This window comes from Lepidothrix coronata, unplaced genomic scaffold (genome assembly GCF_001604755.1).
Source record: "Lepidothrix coronata isolate B3197 unplaced genomic scaffold, Lepidothrix_coronata-1.0 Scaffold43, whole genome shotgun sequence".
In the NCBI taxonomy this organism is placed as follows: domain Eukaryota; kingdom Metazoa; phylum Chordata; class Aves; order Passeriformes; family Pipridae; genus Lepidothrix; species Lepidothrix coronata.
Genome location: NW_016690223.1, coordinates 1,147,502 through 1,172,901, shown reverse-complemented (window position 1 = coordinate 1,172,901; position 25,400 = coordinate 1,147,502). Strand labels below are relative to the sequence as shown.

General features: G+C 39.6%; 1 protein-coding gene across 3 annotated transcripts in view; it reads right to left on the bottom strand.

Annotated features, from left to right (window-relative positions):
- Positions 1 to 25,400, bottom strand: part of CCDC88C (coiled-coil domain containing 88C) — a 102,661-nt gene that overhangs the window by 72,552 nt on the left and 4,709 nt on the right. For all 3 annotated transcript variants that reach the window (XM_017813794.1, XM_017813795.1, XM_017813796.1), the window contains exon 3: positions 19,846 to 19,954. In XM_017813794.1, the coding sequence (XP_017669283.1) occupies positions 19,846 to 19,954 (109 nt within the window). The remainder of the gene's footprint in view (positions 1 to 19,845; positions 19,955 to 25,400) is intronic.

Sequence of the window (25,400 nt, the reverse complement as noted above, 5' to 3'; positions counted from 1 at the left end):
GAGAAGATTTTTCTGCATATTGAATCCTTTTCTTCATCAGGACTGACCAGTAGTCACAACACTTAATGCATATGACACTCTGGAAATACCCATGATATAAGAAAAAATATGAAGGGTGCTATTACATCCTAGAAAATCCTTTCTTTATGCCATCTGTGAGAGAAACAGAGGTAAGCTGTGTCACTATGACATTATTAACATTCAGGAGAGATTAACTTCTAATACTACTACGCCAGTTTTAAGGATTCTGACCACTGGATTTTCTATGTCAACAAAAATACAATTTCCTTTTAAGCTGTGATGTTTAGTGCTTTCCTGAAAGCAAATGTCATCTATCGTGTGCTCATCTACAGGTGAAATAAAAAGCAACTTTCAAGTCCTTGTATTTATTGAGGAAAACCTTAAAAATGGTCATAAAATATTCAAAATCAGCAAGAGCCCCCAAACGCTGCCCTGGCTGCAAGCAGAAAAAGCAGAACCATGCACACTACCAAAACCCTTTTGTGTCATTTTTCAATTATACTTAATCTTCAGTGTCCTTTAACAGCACATGAAGGTGGCAGGCATGTATATATCTTTGCAATTTCCAAACTAACTCACATGTGGCTCATATCCCTTACCTCCATCAGCACAGCTCAGGTTTATTATTTAAGCAACATAATGGAGGGAAACCTAATATGAAATATCAAGTGACTTTGAGCTCCCTATCAACCAGATCACAAAACAACAGCAGTGCAAGCATGATGGGCTGGCCTATCAGGGAGCTGGAAGCAGAGGAAGGGAGGGTAAATCCCCAGAAAGATTGCTCCAGGCAAGAGAAATTCAAGCCTCAGGCTGCAGGGAGCAGCAAGGCCTCCCACGTCTAGCACATTCAAGCTGCATTGCTCTGTAAAAATAAAGATTATTAGAATTCTAAAACATACAGGTTACACAGAAGTTTATACTGTTGTTGCATTTACTGAGCACCAGATCTAAGCCTAGTAGCTCTTAAAGCATGCCGAACCTCCTCGGTGGTCTGGAAGAAGTCTGACTTCTAGAAGCAGCCTCTGATGAAATTTTAAGGGACACTACAATCACAGAAAAGTAGCACAAGCAATATTTTATCAGCAGACAGAGTGCTTACACCCTTCACCTCAGTCAAGCACAAAACCCCGGCAAAGAGATCCAGCTGTAAAACAGGAAAAGAAGCAATGCAAGGTCCACTGCAAACTCAAGAACATCAATGATGTTAAGTGCCAGAGTAAGGACTATCTCATTCTGGTTTACACGCAGGTTTTCACATAACTTACTAGAATGGCTCTGCATCATTGTTTAAACATACTTTGGTGGAGGCATTGAGTTACTTCGACAAACCTGTTTCTTGCTCAGAGCATCATGAATTAGCTGAGTGATGAATGGCCAATGAGAAACTGGAGCTCTATGGGAATTGGCACACTCACCAGAAGAATGTTACAGTAAAACAAATTGTGCTCTTCAAATCTATAGAAGTAGGCTGCATTTTGAAGCTGGAAATCCAAACTAACGATCTTACTTCTTGGTGCTCAGAAATCATGCAGCTGCCACAAATTTTAAAGGGAGAAATAGATGCTTATTTTCTGGAGGAAGTAATCTGAGAAAATCCAGGAGTTATAATACAATATTTTAACACAAGTCTAAGTTCTCTGGCATCTCAGTAGCAGTACCCAAACCCACCATTCCTCTAAATCTCAGCATAAACCAATGTTTGCATTTCCACAACACTAAGACATATGGTAAATATAAGGTGCTAAAAGTAGGCATTTCAGTTTGAATCTCCAAACTAAGCAATTTGTATTGACACTGTAAATATGCACTGTCAATATAAGATATGCTAAGTCTCCAAAACTTCTACTGAACATTAACACATAATAGTAAAGAACAGAATTTCCCCCAACTAAAAATCTGCCTTCACTGATGTTGCTTTCTAAGAAGCAATACAGAAACAGCCACAACTGAAACTGAAAATAAAAAGAGCATTTGCTACATTTCAGACTAGTAGATACATGATTCCTTGTGAATTTTGATTGAAAGTCATTCTCACGAGGCAGAGGCAACAGCCCCTTTGGAATTGACTCAGCACAATGGAGGCAGGAACTAAGCAAACTTCTTCAAACAGCTCTGCCAACACCATTCAGCTCCAAGCTGCAAAACTCCTGCTGTTTCAAACTCGGGGCCTCCTGTGAGCAGACTGCTGATTACACCAGGTTGTACAGCAGGTTTTTGATATGTGCACAGGGCAGAAGAATAAGAACGAAACCTGGCCACTAGTCATGTTAAATAAAAGATTTCACACCACACTGAAAGAAAAGGACACTTTGCCATCTATTTATATAATATAATGGGCCCTTGCCCCCTATTAAAGTGACAGTAAGTACACATACTCTGTGTACAACCCATGCAAGCGTTACTGGACACACCACTACCATGAAGGATAAAGGAGACAGCACAATGCAAACACCTTATCTCCAAACAGAGGAAATATGTACAGTCAATAAAGCCAGAGTGGCCAAAATGCAGCGCTGCAGCACATTTAATCGGGTTCTATTCCCAGTTACACTTGCACATTGCAGAAGATTCAGAGCAGTGAAGGAAAGGGAATGAAAGTAACTCAACAGGCATCTTTCAGCCTCATTTTTACGAGATGGAACCAGAGAAAGCAAACTTTTACAAGTTTCTGTGTAATTTTGACAGGAGAACCCTTGGGTATCAGTCCCAGCAAGCAAAGAGCAGAGGCTACCGTAGCAGGCAGTAGCCAGGTCAGTGTACACCTCGCTCCACACGCACCTCAGCATGTGCCTACAGTCATGTGCAAGCCATGGGAAAACAGCAAGGTAGGTGGAGGACCCACAGAAAGCTTTCCCCTGTTCCCATAATACTTGGTTTTCATTTATAAATTTGAGGAGAGGCCTTTGCTGCCTAATCAAGTTCAGCCCCTTGTTGTCTTGTAGCCTCACAGCTGTGAATCTCCTAATTGCATCTTTGGTATGCAGAAGGTAAGAAATGTTCTTGAAAAGGTGACATGAAAGGCTTTGCTGGTTGATCATAAACATGGACATTAGAGTCTTTCCTCAGGGAATGGCCAGTGCAGAAATCAGATGTTCAGAATACATTTCTGGCCATATGGTTCAAAGTGATGAATAATGCACTTTGGAAAAGAAGAATGACAAAAACAATACAACACTAGAGTAAAGCACCAAATTAAACAAATAACAGGTGGTGACTAAAAATGCATTTTTAATGAGCATCTCTTTATGAATGCACATAATGCAAAGTGGTTTCCACTGCTTTGTAACACACCACTCCTCATTATGGATTAAAAGTATTTCAGTTAGACAGAGCTAGATGTGTAAGCTCTTGCTCTTTGGACATCTCATAGAATTTTTTTGTAAGATTTAGCAGCCAAAAAACATGGACTTTTAAATTCTGAACTCTCAGTACTCTTTAATTAACACTACCTTTTTTCACTAGGTAAATTTGTAATTAAATGTTGATGCGTGTTTCAAACTTTGATGTGTGTTTCCAATGCATCAGCTTCAAGTGTTCTGTTCTTCACATATATATAATTAACTGAGGAAGACAGCAGTCCAGTGGTTAATGCAGAAGACAGCATTTGAATTCCTGAGTCCAGACAGACATGAAACACAGATCCACAGCCATTCTTCAAAGTGAATTATTGCGTTCCCAAGCTCTTCCCAAACTGGTCTGCATGAAATCAAGTGGTCAAGACTGAGACATTGCTCCATAGCAGGAGGTACTGCTATACCACAGCATATTAAAACTTCATAAGAACTATTTCACCAGGGTTACTTATTCAACTGAGAGAAAGCTAAAGAAATCATACTGAGAACAGTTATCCCAGAAAGCAACACTGTGTTTAAGTGGACTATTTCTGTAATGGACGAAGTCTCAGAAACAAATATCAGGCAGTTAATACAGTCAGGAAGTGAGACTTTGTGCTATAAGGGCTACAGTAATAAAGTATGTTCAGCTAAACGTGTACCCTGCTATGTCTCAGCAGAAGAGCCACATTATCTCACAGACTGCAGCAACAGTTTAAGCAGTTACTCAAGCCTGAATCTTCTTGAATGAAGGAAGGTCAGTGCTACAGAATGCAAAAAATAAATGTATTCCTCCTCTCTCCAGTGCAGCTGTCTTGTTAATCTCAAAGATGACATATTCCTCATATATCAGTCACCACTTTAAAGCCCTGATTCATACAGAGAGGCTTCGGAGCACATGGCTGGTTATTATTTCAGCAGGTTGATTATTTCTACAATGCATAATACTCCTTGTAATTCTTAATTGCTTTACCCCTCAAGGGCATACAGCATATGTCTTGGGAACTGGAACAGACTTGCTCTGAATATCAAAGAAAAAATAATGAATTGTGATTAAAAAGGTGAGAAGTAGTAGTTAAACTCTACCCTCTTCTAGTTGGTCCCTTAGAAGGACAACAATTTTTTTAAACATTATTTTTCCCTTTTAATGATTGTTTAGTTGATATGCTAAAAAAATAAACAAAAAAAGGCTTGTCTCTGAAAACAGAAATGATTTTAGGCTGCTGCATATTTAATATTGTATTACATTAGTCAGCACGGTTGTTCGGTTAAGCACAAACTTCGATGGCTTCCCAAGTGCCAGGAAACTGGTTCACTCCATTCATAATTTCTCTGATACAGCAGCAGTGTGTGCCAAATATGTGGACTAAAAAGGGCCCTATGACACAGAGCAAATGATGATTAAACAAACTGGAGGCGCTTAAACTGATGCAAAAACCTCTCTCCCTGACCCCCTGACCCCTCCCCCAGTAAATGCAGTGAGATGATCTCAGTTAATGTTAAGAGCCAAGTTCTGCCTGTTTATGAACAGTTTCCCCGAGGCCCTGAGATTTGCAACACAGCATACAGAAACCTTTCACATACTTTTCTAATTTAAGAATAGCAGGAGTGCAGAGTACCGTTCTAGGAGACTTCTCAGAGCACCCAGCAAAAAGCACTGCCCTTCCAGCACAACACCTGAATGCTCCTTCACATACACGCAGTAATTAAATGACATGCCCTGTGCCAGCCAGCTAAATACCGACGGTACATATTAAGATAAACTCTCAGGCTTGTGATATGGTGGAGAGGAACTGCCTTGTTCAAGCAGCTGCCCATAGCTGCAGTTCCCAACACCTCCCCCCCAGTACCTGGGGGAAAAAAAAATCGCTTCTGTCACTGCGGATGGCCCTGTTAACTGTGGAAAAATTCAAGCCATTAAGTGCAAGAGGAAAGTCTATTCAATGGGAACTTCCTTTTGTACTGCAAGATGCCAGAATAGATGGCAAACACCCTCGGCAAAGCTCAGGTTTCTGGAGGCACCGTGAGTGTCAGCACTCCCAAGGGAACACATCCAAGCTCACCAGGGGTCACGGCTCCTGCGGGCGCATTCCCTGCTGCCGTAGGTCATATGCCCTACACCGGGTGAGCCCACCTGGAAAGGCTTCGTGCCCACCACAGCCACAACACATCCGACAGATGGAACCCGGCAGTCATCTGACAGAAGGCTTGTGCTGCAAGGCCTGGGAATCTGGGAAGCAGTACATTTCAGTCTGTATGGATTCATGCTTTAGGTGAGTCAAAGTCAATACCAGCAGACCTATCTGGCAGTAAAGCAAAGATTTCGAATTTGTCGGTGCCATAACTGCCAGAAATCCAGCAAAAGAGATCGTCTCTCAGATTTTGCTCTTCTCCCAAGTAAATCTATCAACATCTAGAGTGCAGGTATTCTGGGGTCTGGGCATTCACAGTCATTTCCTCTGACAACTCTTCCATTTACTTTATTTCATATTCTTAACCTATCTCATACAAGATACAAAGATGTACTTTGATATCACTTTTTCTCATTTTGTAAAACTAGCTCTTCTGCTTTTCTTACAAATGGCCTGAACTTCTTTTGGGGCAAGCTAAATACTTCACCTAGTAGCTCGGAAGCTACGGAGGGGGAAGGAGGACTTTTTTTTTTTTTAAATCAAAGTCCTAGTTGAAAGTGGAATTAGGCAACAATTAAAACTATCACAGTACATAAAAATAGTTTAAAAATCCATCCTATCTATTCATATGTGATTTTTATTACTGTAGAATCAAACTGATTAAACAAGTGTTGCACTAAACATGTCAAACATTTTATATCTAAACTGACCAGTATGAAATATTTAGCAGTAGTTTTTTGCAGCTCCATCTCTCCTCCTTTACGTTCAAGTGTCCTTCATTATAACTCCCAGATTAACTTGAAAGTACATGAAACCTCCATGGTGAAAAAGGAGTTCTAGATACCCATCTCCAGACCAGTACACTTGTCCCTTTCACAATTTCTTGGTATCATGTTAGGCAGGACTCATTCCTAATCATCCCAGCTAAGAAACAACAATGGTTGTACACACCCCAACAAAAAAAATACTGTGGTAGTCAAACATTCCCCATCATTGGCACCAGCAGACAAGGAAGATAAACATGGAAGCAAACTGCAAGGCCACAGCAAATACCTGCAGAGTACATTTACTCTCTTTAAGAAAAAACAAACAAACAAAACAACCACCCCCCAAAAAACTACCACACAAATGAAATGAAACCTACAGTTCAAAAGGCTAGTCTTCGATGTAAATTTATGAGGGGGGTTGTGTTTTGGTTTGTTTTTTGGTGGGGGGCGTGGGGGTTTGTTTGTTTTTGTTTAGTTTTTTAATAAGGCTTTGTTTTAGGGATGAAAAATGCAAGGATCGAGTATTTTCCAGCCTCTTCTCCGCTTAGGCAGATGTATCTTTTAGCACTTCTCTACCAGTTACACAAACACAAGACACCCAAACTGCAACACTACATATTAAAAACAAAACCAAAATTTAACCCAATAGCCTCCTTTGGCATGCTGGTCAGGCAGCTGCTTTAGAATCCCAGAGTCACAGTTTCAAAAGTATCACACAGAAAAGCTTATTTAAAACAAATGTGCAGAATGTCAATCCGCTTGTCACCTCCTTTACATATTAGATATGGCTGGTGGAAGCAGCCAATACTTGAGTTACTGTTAAAGTTTTAAGCTGGGAATAGTATGCTGCCTGTTGCAGAAAGAAAAACTATTCAGGAACTTGTTTGTGCTTTAAGTACCATCCTGCAGCATTCAGCCAACTAAAGCTAAATCACTCTTCACTATTAACTTTCCTAACTTACAAAACACTTTGAGGAATTAAGATTAATGCAACCTGATGAGAGAGACTTGCATGAATATCAGTAAAATCAAGGTGGCTTGTGGGTTGGGTTTTTTAATGTATTTGATATTTAAGATTATTCCTTTAGCGTCACAAAAGTTATTGGTTGTAAATCTATTTCTACTTGGTTATAAGTGTATTTCTACTTGTTTATAGACATACTGTAAAGAAACTTTAAGTGATCTGTCCTTTGTAAACAGGTGACAGTCCAAGCCTGACTGCAAAGTCTGTCTGCTAGAAGAGCACAGCAGTTCAGTGTGTTATAAAAACAACTGCTTTTTACTCTGACGTGCCAACTCAGGTCTCTCATCTGAGTACGTGTCTCACTTAGAGCAGGTTTGGCAGAGTGCTCAAAGCCTCCAAAACAAGGTGTCCCGCTAAGCTCAAGACTGGGAAAGCAAGCCAGTGTATCTTCTGCAGATATTCAAGCAGTTGCCATAAACACTGCAAAACCTCCAAGTACTGATAAAGTGTGATAAATACCTTGACACTGGTAAAAGCTGCAATATGCTGTCAAGGAAAAGAGCCAAAACAAATCACGATCTGGTAGATAGCTCTGGTCTCACAGTATCCAAGGGTACCAAAGCAAAACTGCTTAAAGACTCTGCCACACTAGATGCTCAGCATCTCTAGTTGTATCAAGTCAGTCTGAGAAAAGTCAATGCCACTTAAAATCAAGTCCTATGCCATACAAAGAAAGCCCAATTGCAAGTTAACTGAGACGTTTTAAGAAACAAGAGGCCAAACTGCATCTTAGGGAGACAAGTCTTCAAGCAATAACAAATTATTTGAAATCTGAATCCCTTGACTGCACAGAATTTGGACCCAGCAATTTATAAAGAGAATGTCCTAAATGAAAAAAGGGAGATCAAAATCACCTTTCCAATCAACATTTTGGCTCAGGCTACAAAGGAAATGCATACTGGAAGAAATTCGAGACAGCTCAACCAAGTTTGAGAATTAGAGCTCTCTGGTTTAGTTTCTTCTGCATGACTGGAAGCTGGGAGCTACATTAAGTGCCAGAGCACTGAAGTGTAAGCAAGGCTTCTAATAATGGCAGCTTTTGTGGTCCTCTACTACAGAATCATTCCTCCTGCATGTAAAACTGTAAAGATACATCCACATGCTGTTCAGATAAGCACTTGCCACAAACCCTGAAAACAAAGACAAAGCCTTCAATCCTGACACACAGCTTTTGCATATTCAGGAAAACACAGAACACCCAGAGTGGGGCTTTTTTGGTTTAGTTGTTGCGGTTTTTCTTTCACTTTTTTAAATATCAAGATTGAAGAAGTGACCTTGAGATATTTATTACATTAAAGGACAATTCTTTGTAGTTTAATTGTTGGTTTGCTTTGAAGTAATTACACAGTCTTGAGAGACCCCAAGTAACTCAAACAGATAACCAGTCAAATCAGAAGGGGTTTGGTTGTAGGGGTTTTTTGGTGAGTGCAGCTTTTTGTGGGTTTTTTGTTTATTTGCATGGGGAGTTTTTGGGGCTTTATTGGTTTTTTTAAGTGAAACGTTTTACTTTTAGGGTAACTCTGCGACTGATGGTATTTCTCTGAAACAAATGAGCCTTTTGACATATATAGTAATTCTTAATTAAATATCAAAATTTAAAAAGAAATTCACCTCCTTCCAGTTTCTAGCAGCAAATGCTCATGCCTCCCCTGGGACTCAGGTCACTTAGCTTTACTGTTAACACAGCTGCTCCAAAATGAACCAGACATTAACCTCAGTACCACCCTCCCCTCTTCTAACACCCACTGCACACCTAACAGGTCTTTGTGATACAAATTTGACACTGCACCCCCTTACAAATATCTTTCCAGTGGACATATTACAGATAGAATCACCATTAAAAATAAGAAGAAAAAACCAAACCACCCAGGAACTCTAAGGTTTCGCAGGGAACTTACCTTTCTTCTTTTGCTTCTCAACCTTACAGCAAACAACTTAAGATGTTTTTGAAATCAGTTCTTTATTATAAGGTAAATAAAAGTGACTTTTCTAGAGAAAGAGGATTGCCTATTGCAGTTTTAAAATATTACTAGCCCACTAAATAAATACCTTCCTGTCCTGTGAAAATGATTAAATGGAATTCATACAGTATTTTTCTTTTGTGCAAAGACAAGCCTTTCCTACCACCCCCAAAGGAGCAGATGTCTATCACTGTTATCTTGATCACCTAAGACTCACAAACTATGCCTAAAAAACAAATTAAATAAACATCTTGAGACTTTTAATAATGCTAATTATGAAAGAACAGACAGTGACAGCTCCACAGGGGCCACTTCTGTCTGCTGAGCAGATTTTATTTAGGCACTTTTACTGGCCATATGAGACCCAGCAGAATTTAAACACTTAACTCTCCTTCAATTCTATCTCTTAATCATAATGGGAAACAGGAGAGGCACAAGCTCACACACAGCTTATATTCCAACAGCCCATCTAAACAGCTATTTAAAAAAAGGCATTCTGCTTACTTAAAGTACAGTGTGCACACAATTTAAATTGCTGCCTTACTTCATTTTATAAATCTTTCCCTTTATAAACCAACACATGTGCAAATGGGAGATGCATGCCTGAGCAAATGATAGCATTTCAATTTCTGTGCATTCAGGAGCAGGTGCCTTCCTTAATTTGTGCTGGTACAAAGTCCATACACCACGTAAAGTAGGAAACACACCCTTTCCTGTGAATTGTCTTCAGCAAAGAAACTAGGACACTAAAGCTCCCTCCTGTCCCCAGGTCTGTTACTTTCTCAGGTCCAGAGGCCTGCTTAGCAGGATAAATCTGGATAGGCAGGATAGGCATCTCCACAACCTTCATGCCCAATTCTTGGCCCAAGTGCACTCACATTTGCCAAAAGTACTGGAGATCAACATAAGCTCAAGCAGACCTTTACAATGCAAACCACAGTTTTCAGAATTAAATACAACTCTGCATTAGATTCAATGCGCTGTCCTAGATCTCCCACACATTCCTGAAACTGATACTTACTCCTTCAAAATGACAGAGAAGCACCACTTGAAAAGACATCACAAATACCTGTCTCGGATGAAAACACACTGTGAAAGAACTGCCTACGGGTCTAACAAGTCACTAAAAAAAGCAGCGTACAAAAAGGTGAGAGTTCATTACAGAGCTTTGTAACAAAAGCTAACTAGGATGCTGTTGGAGTGGAAAGCCAAGGCCAGCTGAGTTCCAGGCATGCACAAAGAGACACTCTCTGCACCACGGGGTCACAAATGTCACTGGAACTGACAGGATCAAGCCTTGACACCAAACCTTAATCCAGAGTCAGAGCTGTGTAAAAGCAAGGCTGTGGACTGAACCCCATGTGTCACAATAATCTCAATAAGAGTCGTCCCGGATTAAATAACACCTTCAGACACAGAACATGACAATAAAATAAGAACAGAAATAACTTTCATTTACTAACTGCCATTAAAAGGCATAAGTTACTTGCTTTGGGAACTGGTATGCAATTTGGGGGATTGTTTGACAATCACACTTTATGCATTTGTGGAATTCACCTTCTTTTCTCTTTAAAGACTTCTCATGAAAAGTACTAAATGGCACGGAATGCATTACAGAAACACAAGCAATAAAGCAACCTTTAACTTTCACTTTTTATTATCTTCCAGCAAACAGTAAACCTCAAAGCTATTTTCAGCTACAAGTGGCATGCAGGCTGTTTTCTAACTTACCCAAAATTGGTAGGCTCTACAAAACTTAATTCCCTCCTTCACAAAGCTTCAGCTGACGAAAATAGGACATTTGCCCGAAATTCAGGCAGCATGAACATGGCTATCTGGTGAGCCTGTCTGAACAGTAACTTACATCTTAAACCTAATATCCAAAAATATATGTAGTAGAGGACTGAAATACCCTGTGGCTTTAGCATTGGTAATCACAGCAATAGTCTAGGAGATTAACATTAGGCCTTGGCTTTCATTAAGGAAAGTCACACACTCTCACATTACTATTTTTTAAGCCATATAAAGGACACTGGATGTGTTCTACATTCAGACATCCCAAGAACTGCTTTCAATTAACATGTCAGAGGTTAAGTAAATGCTGCTGTGTGGGAACCAAACAGCTATTCCATACTGTAAAATTTTTACAGGTCACTTCCCTTTGCCTCTGTATTTTGAGATGCTGCTTCTCTCTTTTCTTGGCTCAGTTTTTTTATTTTTCTGCATAACGAATTCACACCCCTCTACCTTATTAAGCAAAACAAAGACAAGAATAAGGACACATGTCAACCTACTAGTACTGCCCTTTCCCGTATTCTAGCTCCAGGAAATTAAAAGTAGCTTAAAACTCAGCCTATTCTCTTCCATCTGTTTCAGGTCACTATTTCATTCTGCATTAAAATGCACATAGAGCCTCAAGGGAAAAAATATGTCTCTAAGATCACTCCTCTCAAACTTCCAGACAGAATTCAATATATCAGCCAAAACACATCCCAGTATCACAGCCAGTAATCCCAATCAGGTGTCCGACAGCACACTACTAGTCATCTGGAATGGCAGCTCTCACCAACCTGGGAACACTTAAAACTGACATCTGCAGAAACTTATTTCAACTCTGAGGCAGAAATGTTTGTCTAGTTCCTCTGGAAATGATCAAGAGCATTTTCACTGACAAAGCATCAGACAGTCTGGCTGTTAGTGATGAGTCACCTGTCTCAGTCTTCCTCACTGAAATACTTGATAGCAGGATCTATACAAATGGTCAGTATTTCTGTCATTCTTACATTTGTTCCACTGCAGCAGAATGGTACCACTATTTTCAGGTGAAGAGCTAAATCAAAGACTAACATCAGTGGTTCTACACTTCCCAGAATGTCTGCACCAAGGTCAGTCATTCCCTTGACCTGCACCCACCTCTTCACAATATCTGTGCATATCTTTACAATACCAGTCTTACATGTTTCATGATCATGCTAACTGAAGAACAGAGAGCCTAACTCAAAACATTTTTATCACTGCAGAATCAAGAAAGCCTTGTTAAGCTAAGTACTGCATAAATACATGTAGACAGTCTGTGCCCGTAGCAAGTTTAAACTAACTGGAAGTCAAATGAAGAATAGAAGCGGAAACAAATACACAGCTAATAATGTCCTATTCCAGGTTGTGCCAGTGGCAGAATCTCCCGAGTCCTGAAGGCCCACTGCCTTACTGAAACACAGAGCATCTCCACAATAGTACCTTACCACTAACTTACTTGTCAGACTAACTTATTTATTGTAGACTTGTGAAAAAGGCAAAGGCTCGGTGGCTGTTCATTGGTTTTTTGTGTGCAGTTGTAACTTAAGGCCACAGGAACGTGCACACTACCTTTGATAGGTGCAACAATACAATTTCCAATGCAGAAAAAATTTGGGAGACTGTATGCATACAGCCCTCTCCACTGTACAGAAAGGGAGAGAACTGCACCTAAGAGTGCTTGAGATCAGCAAAGTACTTGAATTAGAAAGAGCTTACCTGTTGAAGCTTCTGATATCTTGCTCTTGAGAAAGCTGACATTCTCAGTTAATAATCTTGAAACTTAAAGCTCAAGATAAAGAAAGGTTGCCCCTGAGCCAAAATTAAGATCTCTAGGGAACAGGAATCAAATGAAAGCAGTCACTTACGCATACCATAGTTTAACACACCAAATTGACACAGCTAGCAAAAAAAAGCTTAGTTTTACCTAATTCAGTAGGCCACTGTGGGTATAAACTTCCCCCCTCAGAACAGAGGAATGCTTTTTGACTCATGGATGTGCGCATTTATGTGTATTTCTAGCATTTTGGTGTTCCCTCTGCTAAGGACTGGATTACTAGCCCACTAGAACTAGCCTGCCCAGTAGGGAAAGATTCCAGCTCATACAAGAGGACATTGCTACTTCCAGAACTTTATTTATAGCTTGAGTACAGTTGCCAGTCCATAATTTGTGCCCAAATCTGGAGCTCCAAGTCTGAATTCCTCTTTGCAGTCCAATCAAGAGCTCTAAACCTGACTCAATGTTTTGACTACTGAAGTGGGAATTGTTTATTGATCTGGAAGCTACTGGGATTGCCAAGACCTTTGCTGATCCACAGGGAGAACCTGCGTCTGCCCCAGCCTGAAAACAAAGTTATCTCTTTTCCAGAGGTTAGAAACAGCCTCAGCACTAACATCAAATCACTCACAACAGCCAAACTCACAGATAGCCAACAGCCTTTAACACACCTGATAAAAACTCTGCTGCTTATACTCGTTTTACACAACTTTAGAGCAGCCAAGAGGAGGACACAGGTCTGAAGAAACATGCCTTAGAAGTAAGGTATCCTTGCTCACCATGAAGTGAGCAAGCAGAGTGATTTAGGTGGGGAGAGTAGGATTTGTGGTGACATAGTCTCTAAAAATTCAATCGTTTCATCTTTACCCCCCTCACCAACGTCACTTAAATAAGAACACTAGGGCTTATTCTGAGTTTCTTGTTGAAGCTGCACATGCCACACAGTCACAACTGTGACTAACCTTTTTAGAAATATGAAGTAATCTGCTAGGTGTTTAGTGGCCATGGCTGTAGGGAATAGAAGCAACAAAAATACAGCTGTGACCACACTGCAGTATTCCTTCCAACAGCATTTCTCATCCATGTACTCCAGATGTGACCATAATACCCATCCAGGAAGTAGCCAAGGGATGATCACATTCTCTCTGTCAGTCTGAAATTTTTCATGTAAGCAGTAGGATTTTTTGCTTAAGAGTGCAGTATATCCTGTTGGGAGTGATTAGTGGCGTTTTTTTGAAGGTTGGGAAGCTACCTGACATCAAAACAGGCCCTTTTACAAAACTCCTTTTTTTATGAACTAATATCAGTGTTTTTTAGTTCCTTAGAAAAAACACTAAACTCAAAGACTGACCCATGGACAGAGTAAGCATAAAAAAGCCACTTCAAGCTTCCCCTGTCAGCCTGGCTTAGGCTTCTTCCAAAATTCCATAGGTTGTAAGCATGTTACCCAAGAGCTGCAAACACCAGGACATCTGATCTTATGTGGAAACTTCAAGTAGCAGCACCTACAGGATTTAATCAATCAACTCTTCACAGATTGTTGCGGCTCAAGGGGTTTGATGGGGTTTTTTAAACATTGTCAACACACTCTCACAGAAGCAGTGAAACACCACCATGAAGATGGCTGCTGCTGCTGGGATTAACCACCATTTAGAAAAGAAGCACAAGGCCACAGGAATTAAGGCCATAACTGCTCACTGTCAAGAGTGCTTATTTTAGTGAAGCCAAACATCCTTCAGCCTCGCACTACTCACACCTGAACTGTTTTCAAGCCCATTTAACTGGACCAGTAGAAAAGCCTCAGCAGAGCTCACAACAGAGCATTTCAAAGTGAAGGTAGAGCTCAGGAACAGCAAGGTAATTTCACCTTTGTTGCATTGGGCTAGGCAGTGTCAGCTTAAGCACCAAACTATGCCATCAACACAAGGCATCAGATGACAGCTGGAAGTCAGTCTGTTTGGTGAGCTGCAGTATGTGGTGAAGACCCTTTCACCAAAACACACAACACCTGCACCAGTGAGAGGTGGATGAGCATCTCTTCTCCAATACACTCAGTTTTCTACTGAACCCTTCAGTCAACATCCTCACTGCAGTTACAGACAGTAACCCCTAATTCTCTGTACTATTCCCTACAAAACCATTTTGAATTCCAGTTTAAAGACAGCCAAGTGTCAGAATTCAGTCAGAGCAAGAAGAGTCACATAAAAATCACACTATGAGCAATGAAAACATTCTGCTGTAGTCAGCCATTTTCCAAGATATTGCACCAATTCCAGAAGTTTTATCACCAGCCGTTTCTCCAGTGAACCAGTAGTGTAACAGTTATTAAATGCAATTAATGACATATTATCTTGAATGCTCATGAAATCCCACAGCAAAATGAGTCACTTGCTTGGTTGCAAAAGAGGGGCCTCTCAAGTCAATAGAAGACCTGCAAAAATACAACTGCTGAGAGAGCGGGAAATGCAGAGATGTTGCATGCTACCACTGGTAACAAATATTACGTAGCCAATAAATAAATTTAAAAACCACCAAAGCCTGCAGCAACCAATATTGTCCTCCATTTTAAGAGTCTTGACACTGTTTTTCTTTGCAGCCATCAAGCAATCCAGTTTTATACAGCTGGAAGTTCCAAGATGGCAACTCTTCAGAAAATTGCTACGAAACTCAGTTAGCAGATTTCTGAAAAAGAAGGTTATTTGAACTGAAAGAAGGCTTCTTCATTGCATTTACCCCTCCAAAGTTATGCCTGCTGAAGCACAGACTGGAGCTGATGTTTAAAGCTCAAATCAAAGCCAAATTCCACCAATAACCAGGTTTATTCATAGTCATTTCCAGCACAGACTCTCAGCTTATGAGATCAGTGCCAACACTGTAACACCTGGATTCATGCTTCTAGATCAGACCTGTCCTTGTCTTCTGAAGTAATATTATCTGTATTAATGAGAATTTTGCTTTAATTAAGAGATCAGCTACACAGATATATGAGAAATCTGATATTAGTTACAGACAGACTAGACAATTACATGATCTGAAATGTCAACTACCTTCTGAATATCAGCATTAATTTTAGCAGGCACTTATGTCACCTTCCTTAGATAGAGTTTACAGTACCATGAATTTATGTCATATTCTTGATTGCTCTTGCCCAGTACAGAGAAGGGCAACTATTCTTTTGTACCTACCAATGTCCTTCAATAAAGAATGAAGTGACATCTTCCTCATTCTAGATTACTTGGTCTACCCAATTTAGTAATTATGCTGTAAATCTGACTTGGGTCCATTAAGTAAAAAAGAATGTAAAATGTCAAGGCAAACACTGTATTTTTAGAGCTTTTGTTTCTCTTGAGGAAGCAGAATATTTGTGTTCCTATTGTTTGTCAGGAACTTTTCCCTCCCACTTCCAGTCTGCAACCATGTTTTCAGTCAGTAAGACAGTATCCTTATTTTAACTTAGGCTAAGGTATACTTCATCAATACTACTTCATCAAACAATGGCCACAACTTCAGCCTATTTAAAAACATCTCTAATATTCAGGAGAGAAGTAGTCTGACAATATCTAATTATTAAGAATATTTAATATTCCAAAGCATCCATTTGGTTGCATGTTGAAAAAAGCCCCAGTAAAAGCTACTTGAATCATACCCTAAACAAGAAACCTTCCAAACATCTAACAGAGACATGAGTACAGATGTAATGTTATACCTGGCATCAATCACACACAGGGCTTGGTTACAGCATAGATGGCCTTAACTCCCCCCAGCCTGTGGAGAGTTGAAGGCTGCACAGCACCACGAAAGGCCATCTCAGATTAGCATCAAGACCTTGGATGCTACGATATGGATGAAGATATGACTGTGGCAAGGACAAATAAGCTTCTTATCCAGTGTTATCAATAAAGTTATTTCATTTTAAACTTTGTTGTAATTACATTTTCAGGACTAAATGCAAAGAACGATAAACTCTCATGACTGCTTTGTTTACATACAGCATACACAGTTCCCTGGCAGGATTCAGTAGATAATTTCTGGACTCAAGAGGAACATGACTGTTAAGCCTGCTACTGCAAGCCTCCACTACTGTTTGTCATTGAAAACTCTGTGTCTTAACCTATTTTTGTTGTTGCTGGCTTTATTGGATTATGACTACACAGCTCAACAGCCAGGTCAACAAGCTACATAACACGACTCTGAGTCCCTTTTCTTTTTTCCTGACTTTCATCTCTCTTCAGGTACTCTGAAGAGGTCAAAGCATCAGCTTCAAGACAAAGAAGCACATGAATGAGAAAGAGTTTCAACACCTGAAGAACCAGACTCCTAGACTGTAAATCTTGTGGGGCTGAGGAGAAAGGGAAAAAGACTAGTCCTATCCTTCTTTCTTGTAGACTTCATATAGACTATTTACTGAGTAACAAAGAAACTACCAAACAAAAAACCCAAACAAAAAACCCAAACAAAAAAACCACAAAAACAAACAAAAAAACAAACAAAAACAAAAAAGGAAAAAACCACCAAAAACACAAACAAAAAACAGAAAAACAAACAAAATAAAAACAAAATAAAAACAAACAAAATAAAAACAAACAATAGAAAAACAAACAATAGAAAAACAAACAATAGAAAAACAAACAAAAGAAAAACAAACAAAAGAAAAACAAACAAAAGAAAGAAAAACAATAGAAAAACAAACAATAGAAAACAATAGAAAAACAAACAATAGAAAAAACCAAAAACAACAAAAGAAAAACAACAAAAGAAAAACAACAAAAGAAAAACAACAAAAGAAAAACAAACGAAAAACAAACAACAAACGCAAAACAAACAACAAACAAAACGACACAAAAACAAACAAAAGAAAAACAAACAAAAGAAAAACAAACAAAACTGAACAAAATAAAAACAAACAAAAACAAATGAAAACAAACAAAAAGAAACAAACGAAAAACAAACAACAAAAACACACAAAACAAACAAAAGAAAAACAAACAAAACAAAAACAAACAAAACAAACAAAACGATAGAAAAAACAAACAATAGAAAAACAAACAATAGAAAGAAAAAACAAACAATAGAAAGAAAAACAATAGAAAAACAAACAATAGAAAAACAAACAATAGAAAAACAAACAATAGAAAAACAAACAAAACCTTACAAAATAAAAACAAACAAAAACAAATGAAAACAAACAAAAAGAAACAAATAAAAACAACAAAAACACACAAAACAAAAAGAAAAACAAACAAAACAAAACCAAACCAAACAAAACGATAGAAAAAACAAACAATAGAAAAACAAACAATAGAAAGAAAAAACAAACAATAGAAAAACCGAACAATAGAAAAACAAACAATAGAAAAACAAACAATAGAAAAACAAACAAAAGAAAAACAAAACAAACAAAAAAACCCAAAAAACAAAATAAAGAAAAAAGAAAAGAATAAACAAACAAAAACCAACCAAACAAAAAAAACAAACAACAAAAAGAAACAAAAAAACCACACAAAAAAAAACAAACAAAACCCAAACAAAAAACCCCAAACAAACAAGAAAAACCCAAATTAAAAAAAAACAAACCAAAAAAAACCAAACAAAAGCCCCACCACCAAATTTCAGCCTCTAGTTATGATCAAATGGAATTTTCCCTTAGAAATCACAAGTCTCAGGAATGACATCACATTGGATCCACATCTATGGTTCTCAACAACAGANCCCTTAGAAATCACAAGTCTCAGGAATGACATCACATTGGATCCACATCTATGGTTCTCAACAACAGACACACAAGTCAGCTGTCTTCAGAAATACATGATACCCTCCTACACCAACTCAAACCTCTGTTACACACTTCATTTTTCTAGCAGGCTGCTGAAACTTGAACAGATGAGTCATACACCCCATCAGACTTTGTCATTTTTCACAAGTCTCTCTTTCAGGCTTCCTTAAGCAAGTCCAGGAGCAGAGTTGTGGCAGTAACACAGAATAGCAGTAGGCAAGCTCAGGAAGAGAATGGCATCAGAAGGCACTACACTACATCTCTTCTGTATTCTGAAGACAAAACAAATACACAGGCTCTTCTATACATACAAAACCCAAAGTTTTCCGAGCACACTGACATCCACTCCTAGAGTGTAGCTGGCTTGTTCATTATATGATTGAGACACTGATGCAGAGAAGCATTTTAACAGTCCTCAGAGTTTTCAGCCTGGTTTATACTGTACAGCACTCAAATCTAGCAAAAGATGTGTGGAAGGAAACAGCAGAATAGCTACCTCCTCACTAAGGAGTCTAAATATACCCAATTGTGTGTATACAGAAATTCTATTTAGAGTAACTGAATTCACTGCTACAGCTTTCCAGCAACAGCCAACATGGATGTAAGTCTGAAAAAATGCTCAGCTGTCACCACCCTGGTTCCAGAGGAGCACTGTTACAGTAGAGGAACACTTACAGTCAGTTCAAGGATGTCACCTAACAAGTGACACCTAACAAGAGTCTGTAGTCATTCCTGCACTCACTTCAAGAAGTTCTGAATAAACAATGGCTTTAACATGAAGAATACGTACAGAATGCAAGAGGTCTACCTTCAAGCTAAGCAGATTTATTTTTCCTTTCAATTTAAGGTTTATATTCTAGTGTTAAAAACATTTCTTCATCAGTATTTTATTTTCTAGCAGCCCCTTTAAAAGAAGGTGACTTGTTTTAAACAAGTTTTATACTTGGAAACACTATTTCAATTTCACCAAACCCCTTCATATACACAACCCACAATCCTACCACAGAAGAGCCTTTTTACTACATTCACCTCCAAACCCAAGAACAACTTGTTCTTCAGAAAAGAGAAGGCAGGGAAGCAGCCTCTGGCCATGAGGAATAGATTGACAATACAGTTATCTGTTCTTTCTCAGAAGTATGGCTGACAGTACTTTTACACAATTTCCTCTCCATTTCCTACAGCAAGCTTCTTTGAGCCCCCGGCCACTGCACTGGCTAAAACAGTATAGCAATCACCACAGATCAATAAGCAGAAATCTCACCTGATAGTAAGTCTTAATGTTTCTGACTAAGATAGTCAGGTTTTGAACCCGAAGATAGATGTCATTATTTACGTGCTTGTTGACACGTTGGTTGGTTGGCCGAGGATCTCTATGAAAGAGGAAAGAGAAAATAAAATATTACTAGTTTATCTAGTGTTAAGACTTAACATCTCAATAACGCACCAATAGGAAAACCCATAAAAGTTAACGCATTAAATACACCGACATAAATTACAGGGTACATAAACATTAATTAACGATAGAATAAGCTCATTATCTTGGCACCTATGTATAAATTGGAAATAAAGCTCCATGTCACAAAGTACCCTTCTTTAAACTGCACATCACTTCAGGGTAGCTTTCCTCCTTACCCATATTTCCCCAAAAAAAGAGCATATCTGGTTTGCTTTGATCTAGCATGCACAGTCTCTGATAATAAGGGGTTTTCCTTATTCAAATAAAGGAAGTCTGGGAAATACTACCATGCCTTCCTTGGTTTTGGAGTTTTATGACAAGAGGAGGGTATTAACACTTGATCAGTGATCACTGTGAAAACTGCAAAAAACAAATGTATTATAAACTGAAGGGCAAAAAGAGAATACTGCACTTCTTACACCCATATCATCTAACTAGATCTCTCATATACGCGCTGTGTTTTAAGGAAATAAAAGGAAATAAAGGAAATAAAATTGTACCTGAAGCAATTTTATTTCTAAAATAAAAAATAAGACACAGGGAAAAAGGTGCAAATATTTTAACCTGAATATATACCTTCAGATACTCTATGTACACCCTAACATGTTACAAAAAAAGAACCTGAAAATCTTTATCTGCCAGTAGCATAGATCAAAGCTTTGTGTTTCCCCTCTAATAATGACTCTTATCAGCAGACTCCTACACAATCCAAACACCTGCCTCCCAGAGCTCAGCTCTGGTTGTTAATTAAGCCATTCACAGCTCTTCCAGGGCCAAATACTGAAGTCGGGCGTTGACAAGGAAATAAAAGAGGAACTGATCCAATATTTATTTTTAAAATATATCTGCCAACGTTTACATAAGTATGTCAAAGAGCTTTTTTTTTTTTTTTTCCCAAAGGCACGACTATTCCAGAGCACCTTTTGAGTGAAAGCAGTGCTATAAGTATGAAAAAAGATATTCTGGAGACAAGATAACATTAGACACGGTATTCATGTACCAGGATTCAAGCAATCTGAAGTACAGAAGACCAATACTGCTAATGGCATTAACTAGCAAGACACTACACACCCTTCACAGAAGCAAAGCATTTTGTATACTGATTGGCACTGTAATAAATTATGAAAGAAAAAACAAAAAGAGACAACTGCAACAAGCTTTTCAAGTAAAATCTGTAATAAGTATTCTATTTTACTGATGCTCAGCAGTGCAGAAGCCATACCCACAACAGTTTGACAGTACGGGTCCTCAGCAACACCACAAGTTGGGAGAATCATAAATGCCACCTGGGCTTGAGCTCAATTGCCTTCAGTACTCTGAGCAGATGCTGGACCCTGAAGGAAGCTGGACACATTTACCCTTTTTAGGCAAAGTCATGACAACAAACTGGGAAGTCAAAAGAGAAGAAACATTCAATAAAGAGAAACTGGCCAAACAGAAGGGTCGGCCTGCAGTTCTCAGTTCTTCACAGTTTCCACGTGAAAGCTCATGTAGGCAGCACGCTCCCATGCCACACTCTGGCAGTGTCCCAAGTCTACAGCCAGAAGCAAAAGCTTTGACTGTACAGCAGAGCACTACTCCACAATACTTTCTAGAATGGCACAAAATGGGTCAAAAATCCACAAAATACACCTACTGACCACAGCAAGGAAGAGGCTATTTCTTTAGCAGCTGTAGGCCGTGGAACTGCAGGACTTGGATGATGTTAAGACCCAGAACAATTCCTCCTTCCCAGACAAGACCTGCACATCTTTGCACAGAGGAGATAGTGTTACAAGAACATAAGCAGTGGCAGAACCAGGCCCTCAGAAGCAACTCCAGAGCTTTTATCCTATCATCTTCGTTAACAGTAATTGATTGCCCCAAGAGCCCTTAATGCCACTGACCTCAGGGTCCTCTTAACCTGCAGCCAAGCCGCAGCACATAGTGTCACTCTGGCACTCCTGCCACCTCCTCTTCACCACAATGTTAAAAGCTTTCCTGAAAATAGAATGTAGCTCAAAACACCAATGGTTATGTTTCTTGAAGATATTGTGTAACAGCTTCATACATCACCTCAGCTCACTTCAGAGAGCATCCTCTGCACAAGAAATGAAAGGCCAGCACAGCCTACACTTCAAACTACCACAGGGCTTATTGTCTTCCACAGGGAAAACTAAACAATTTCTTCCCAATAAGCAATACCCCATCTCTTCTTCATTTGTTACCATATTTTTTTCTTAATCCTGGATGAAGTAAGCTCAAATACTGACTACAGCTGCTTTTGTTCCACAGACAAGAACTTCCAACAACAGAAAGTCATTCTTGGAAGGACTGGGAAGATTCCACTCTCACCCTCCAAAACATATATATTCATTCTTTCCAAAGGTTTGACGCACGTGTTTACTCAGAAAGAACATATTTGTTGCATTTTTCAAACATTTTCCGCATCACACCTCCTGCCTTGAATGAATCCACTGAGGTCAGCTGGATCCCTCCCGCTGATGTTGCCTCCTCCAGGACACTCATCCGGTGCGGGATGTGGAAGGGGTGAGATGGAGGAGCCAAGGGAGCCAGCAAGCCACTCACCTGGTGTGGGAGCAGCCCCAGACCCACCTGCTGCCTTCCTGCAGAGGGAGTGGAGAGCAGCCCAGGGCAGGCAGGCCTTTCCACAGGGGGACAGGGCAACATCCTGAGGTGAGCTGCGCTCAAGGAAGGAGCGAGCTCCCTGAAAACCCACAGCCACACAACCCTTACTCACCTCAAGAGAAGTGAAAGCAAAAGACTAAAAAGCTAGCTAGATCGAGGTACTCTAAACACTACAACTGGAACAGCCTGATCTGCAGCAGAGAAATGCAGGAAGGGGAAGCACAGTCCTCAAGGAAAAAAAGCAACCAAGTAAAATTACACAGTAAGAAGCAAATTCTGTGCTTAAAGACATGTCTGTCCTAAAGAAAACAACTGTTGGTATCACACTCTGCACATTATAGCAGCTGCCTGGTTGGTGAAACTTGTTTATGAAGAATTTTATACAAAGAAACTCTTTCCAACAATCACACTGAAAATGAAAAAGATTATTTTGCAACACTAACCAGGTAACCCAAACAAATTCCTGTCTGGACGTACCTGAAAAAACCCTTAACACAACCTCAGATGCCTTTTCAGTCCTTTGATGTTTGGTCTTTCCCTTACAAATATACTGAAAACTAAATTTCTCTTTTTTGAAAACCACCTACTCCTCAGATCAAAACAGTTATCTAAATAAGACTGAGACAGCATGGCTGAGGTGTGACTACAGGAGGTACTCCACAAACCAGTTAAAAACCACCCAAGCCAAGTGTACAGAAAGTCTCAAACCTCACTATATACCTAAATATTTTCAAGAAGTCCTCCAGTTTGTACACATTGATGATTCTCACAGAAGCAGAGAGGAAAGTAACAGTCAGGAAACAGAGGTAAGTGACAAGTTCAGCACACATGGGGCCAGCAGCACAAGTGCACGAAGATGCAACCTCTTAACTCACCAATTAATAAAAGTAACAACAAAAAAATAATTTAAATTTTAAAATTCAAAATGACAATCCCATTCCTATCACTTCTGACAAGTCATTTTGATGAGCAAGGGGGAAGCCCACAAGTCTGGCCCAAGGGTTCTGAGACACCAGAAGGAACAGGCATGCCCAGTCTCCTGTGGCACTTTGTGCTAACGAAATATACACCAGTCTTGGACCAGTCTGACTCTCCTATCATCCAGCTTTTTCCTCTATCAAGTGAGATAATGCCACTAAGGCTGGCAAGGTTTCTAAATTGCCTAGAAAATGGTAGAAAAATGTACCTCTAAATAAGATTTTAATTTAAACAGATGCACATCTCTAGCCTTCTGGTATTCATGCCACTTGCTACAAACCACAAGAAGCGGGCACTTGTGTTCCTGTCACGTGGTCTAAATTAAAGAAGACAGATCAACAGCACCACAAACCATGACAGCTGCAATTGAAATGGAAAAACCTATTATTGTGCATTTTTATAATGGGGCTTCAACACAAATAGTTTTATCAGCTGCATTCCTAACACACATTCCTGTTTGCTAAATGTTTTGACAGAAAAGCAGGGTTTACTATCAATTAAAAGAATTAGAACAAGCCAGTGTGAAAACACTTATGTGCCTGCATATGTAAACTCCCACGACTTCTTATACAAAGTTTTATTTGGAAAGTAAATGGGGCAAATATTTGCTTATGCTCTAGGTATTATGCCACAGCTGCAAATGTAGCACTGAAGGTAGTCTATGCAGTGCCACCACGTGCTAATTTCATACCAGGAAGTGACACACAGACATCTGAAAAAAGTTCTCTAAAGAAAGTCTGCAGAGAAGCTCATTAACCTGGTACCAGCAACCCGGAAGCTTGAAACACAGCAGTTCCACTTTGAAGATTAACAAACGTTTTTATACGCAGAGTATTCAGCCAGTACTGCAGGTCTGCAAAAATCAACTTGTCCTTCATGCATGATCAGGTTGGGGTACACACTTGAACAGGACACAGGAAAAGGAAACCACTCATTTACAGCAAAATGACTTGAAAAACCATATATCTTGTTTTAAAATCTAAGTGTGGAAACCAAACGCTGCTGGCTCTTGCTATTGAAGTTAACTCACTGAACAGCTAGGCACCCCTACTGGGAACCAAGCAATCCTCAATTCTCTTAAAAATATTCTTGCTTTCTTTAGAGGTCACCAGGAAGCAAAGGGATCACCAGCAAAGCCCAACAGCTGGTTACCTACTGACCACAATCTGTCTAAGCCCAGGCCAGGTTCCCTTCCCCTTGCGCTATGGCTAGGTTTGGCACTCCTGAGCAAACTACATTTTATTCAGGGCTGGCATTCCTGGGCGCAGTTCATTTCTGAAGAGGATGAAGCCCTATTTTCACCTCCTCTCACAGAGCCAGCAGGGACCTGGCAGGCAGGAAAAGTGATAGATGTCACTCATCTCTCTAGTGACACAGCTGCTGAAACAAATCCACTGCCTAAAATACACTGACTGTAACTTTAAGCAGCTGGGATCTTCTCCACCCAAAGTTGCCAGACAGCGCTTGGGGAAAATCCAAACTATTACAACAGAAATTAGAGGCTGACTGAACTCCTACAGCCCACCCACACCTCAAACACCTAAAGCCTTACTTTTACTCAGCAATCTCCACTCAACAGGTATATCTGGATTTCTTCACAGATCCACCTGTCTTTTTTTGCCCTGAATTAAACTTAAAATCTGCTTAGCTGCAAACAAAAACGTTGTATTTTTAGTAGCGAATTTCCCAAGAATCTGGATGTGATGGTTTCAGTCTAGGCCTTCCTGGAAACCAGCTTGTAACCAGGAAGGAAC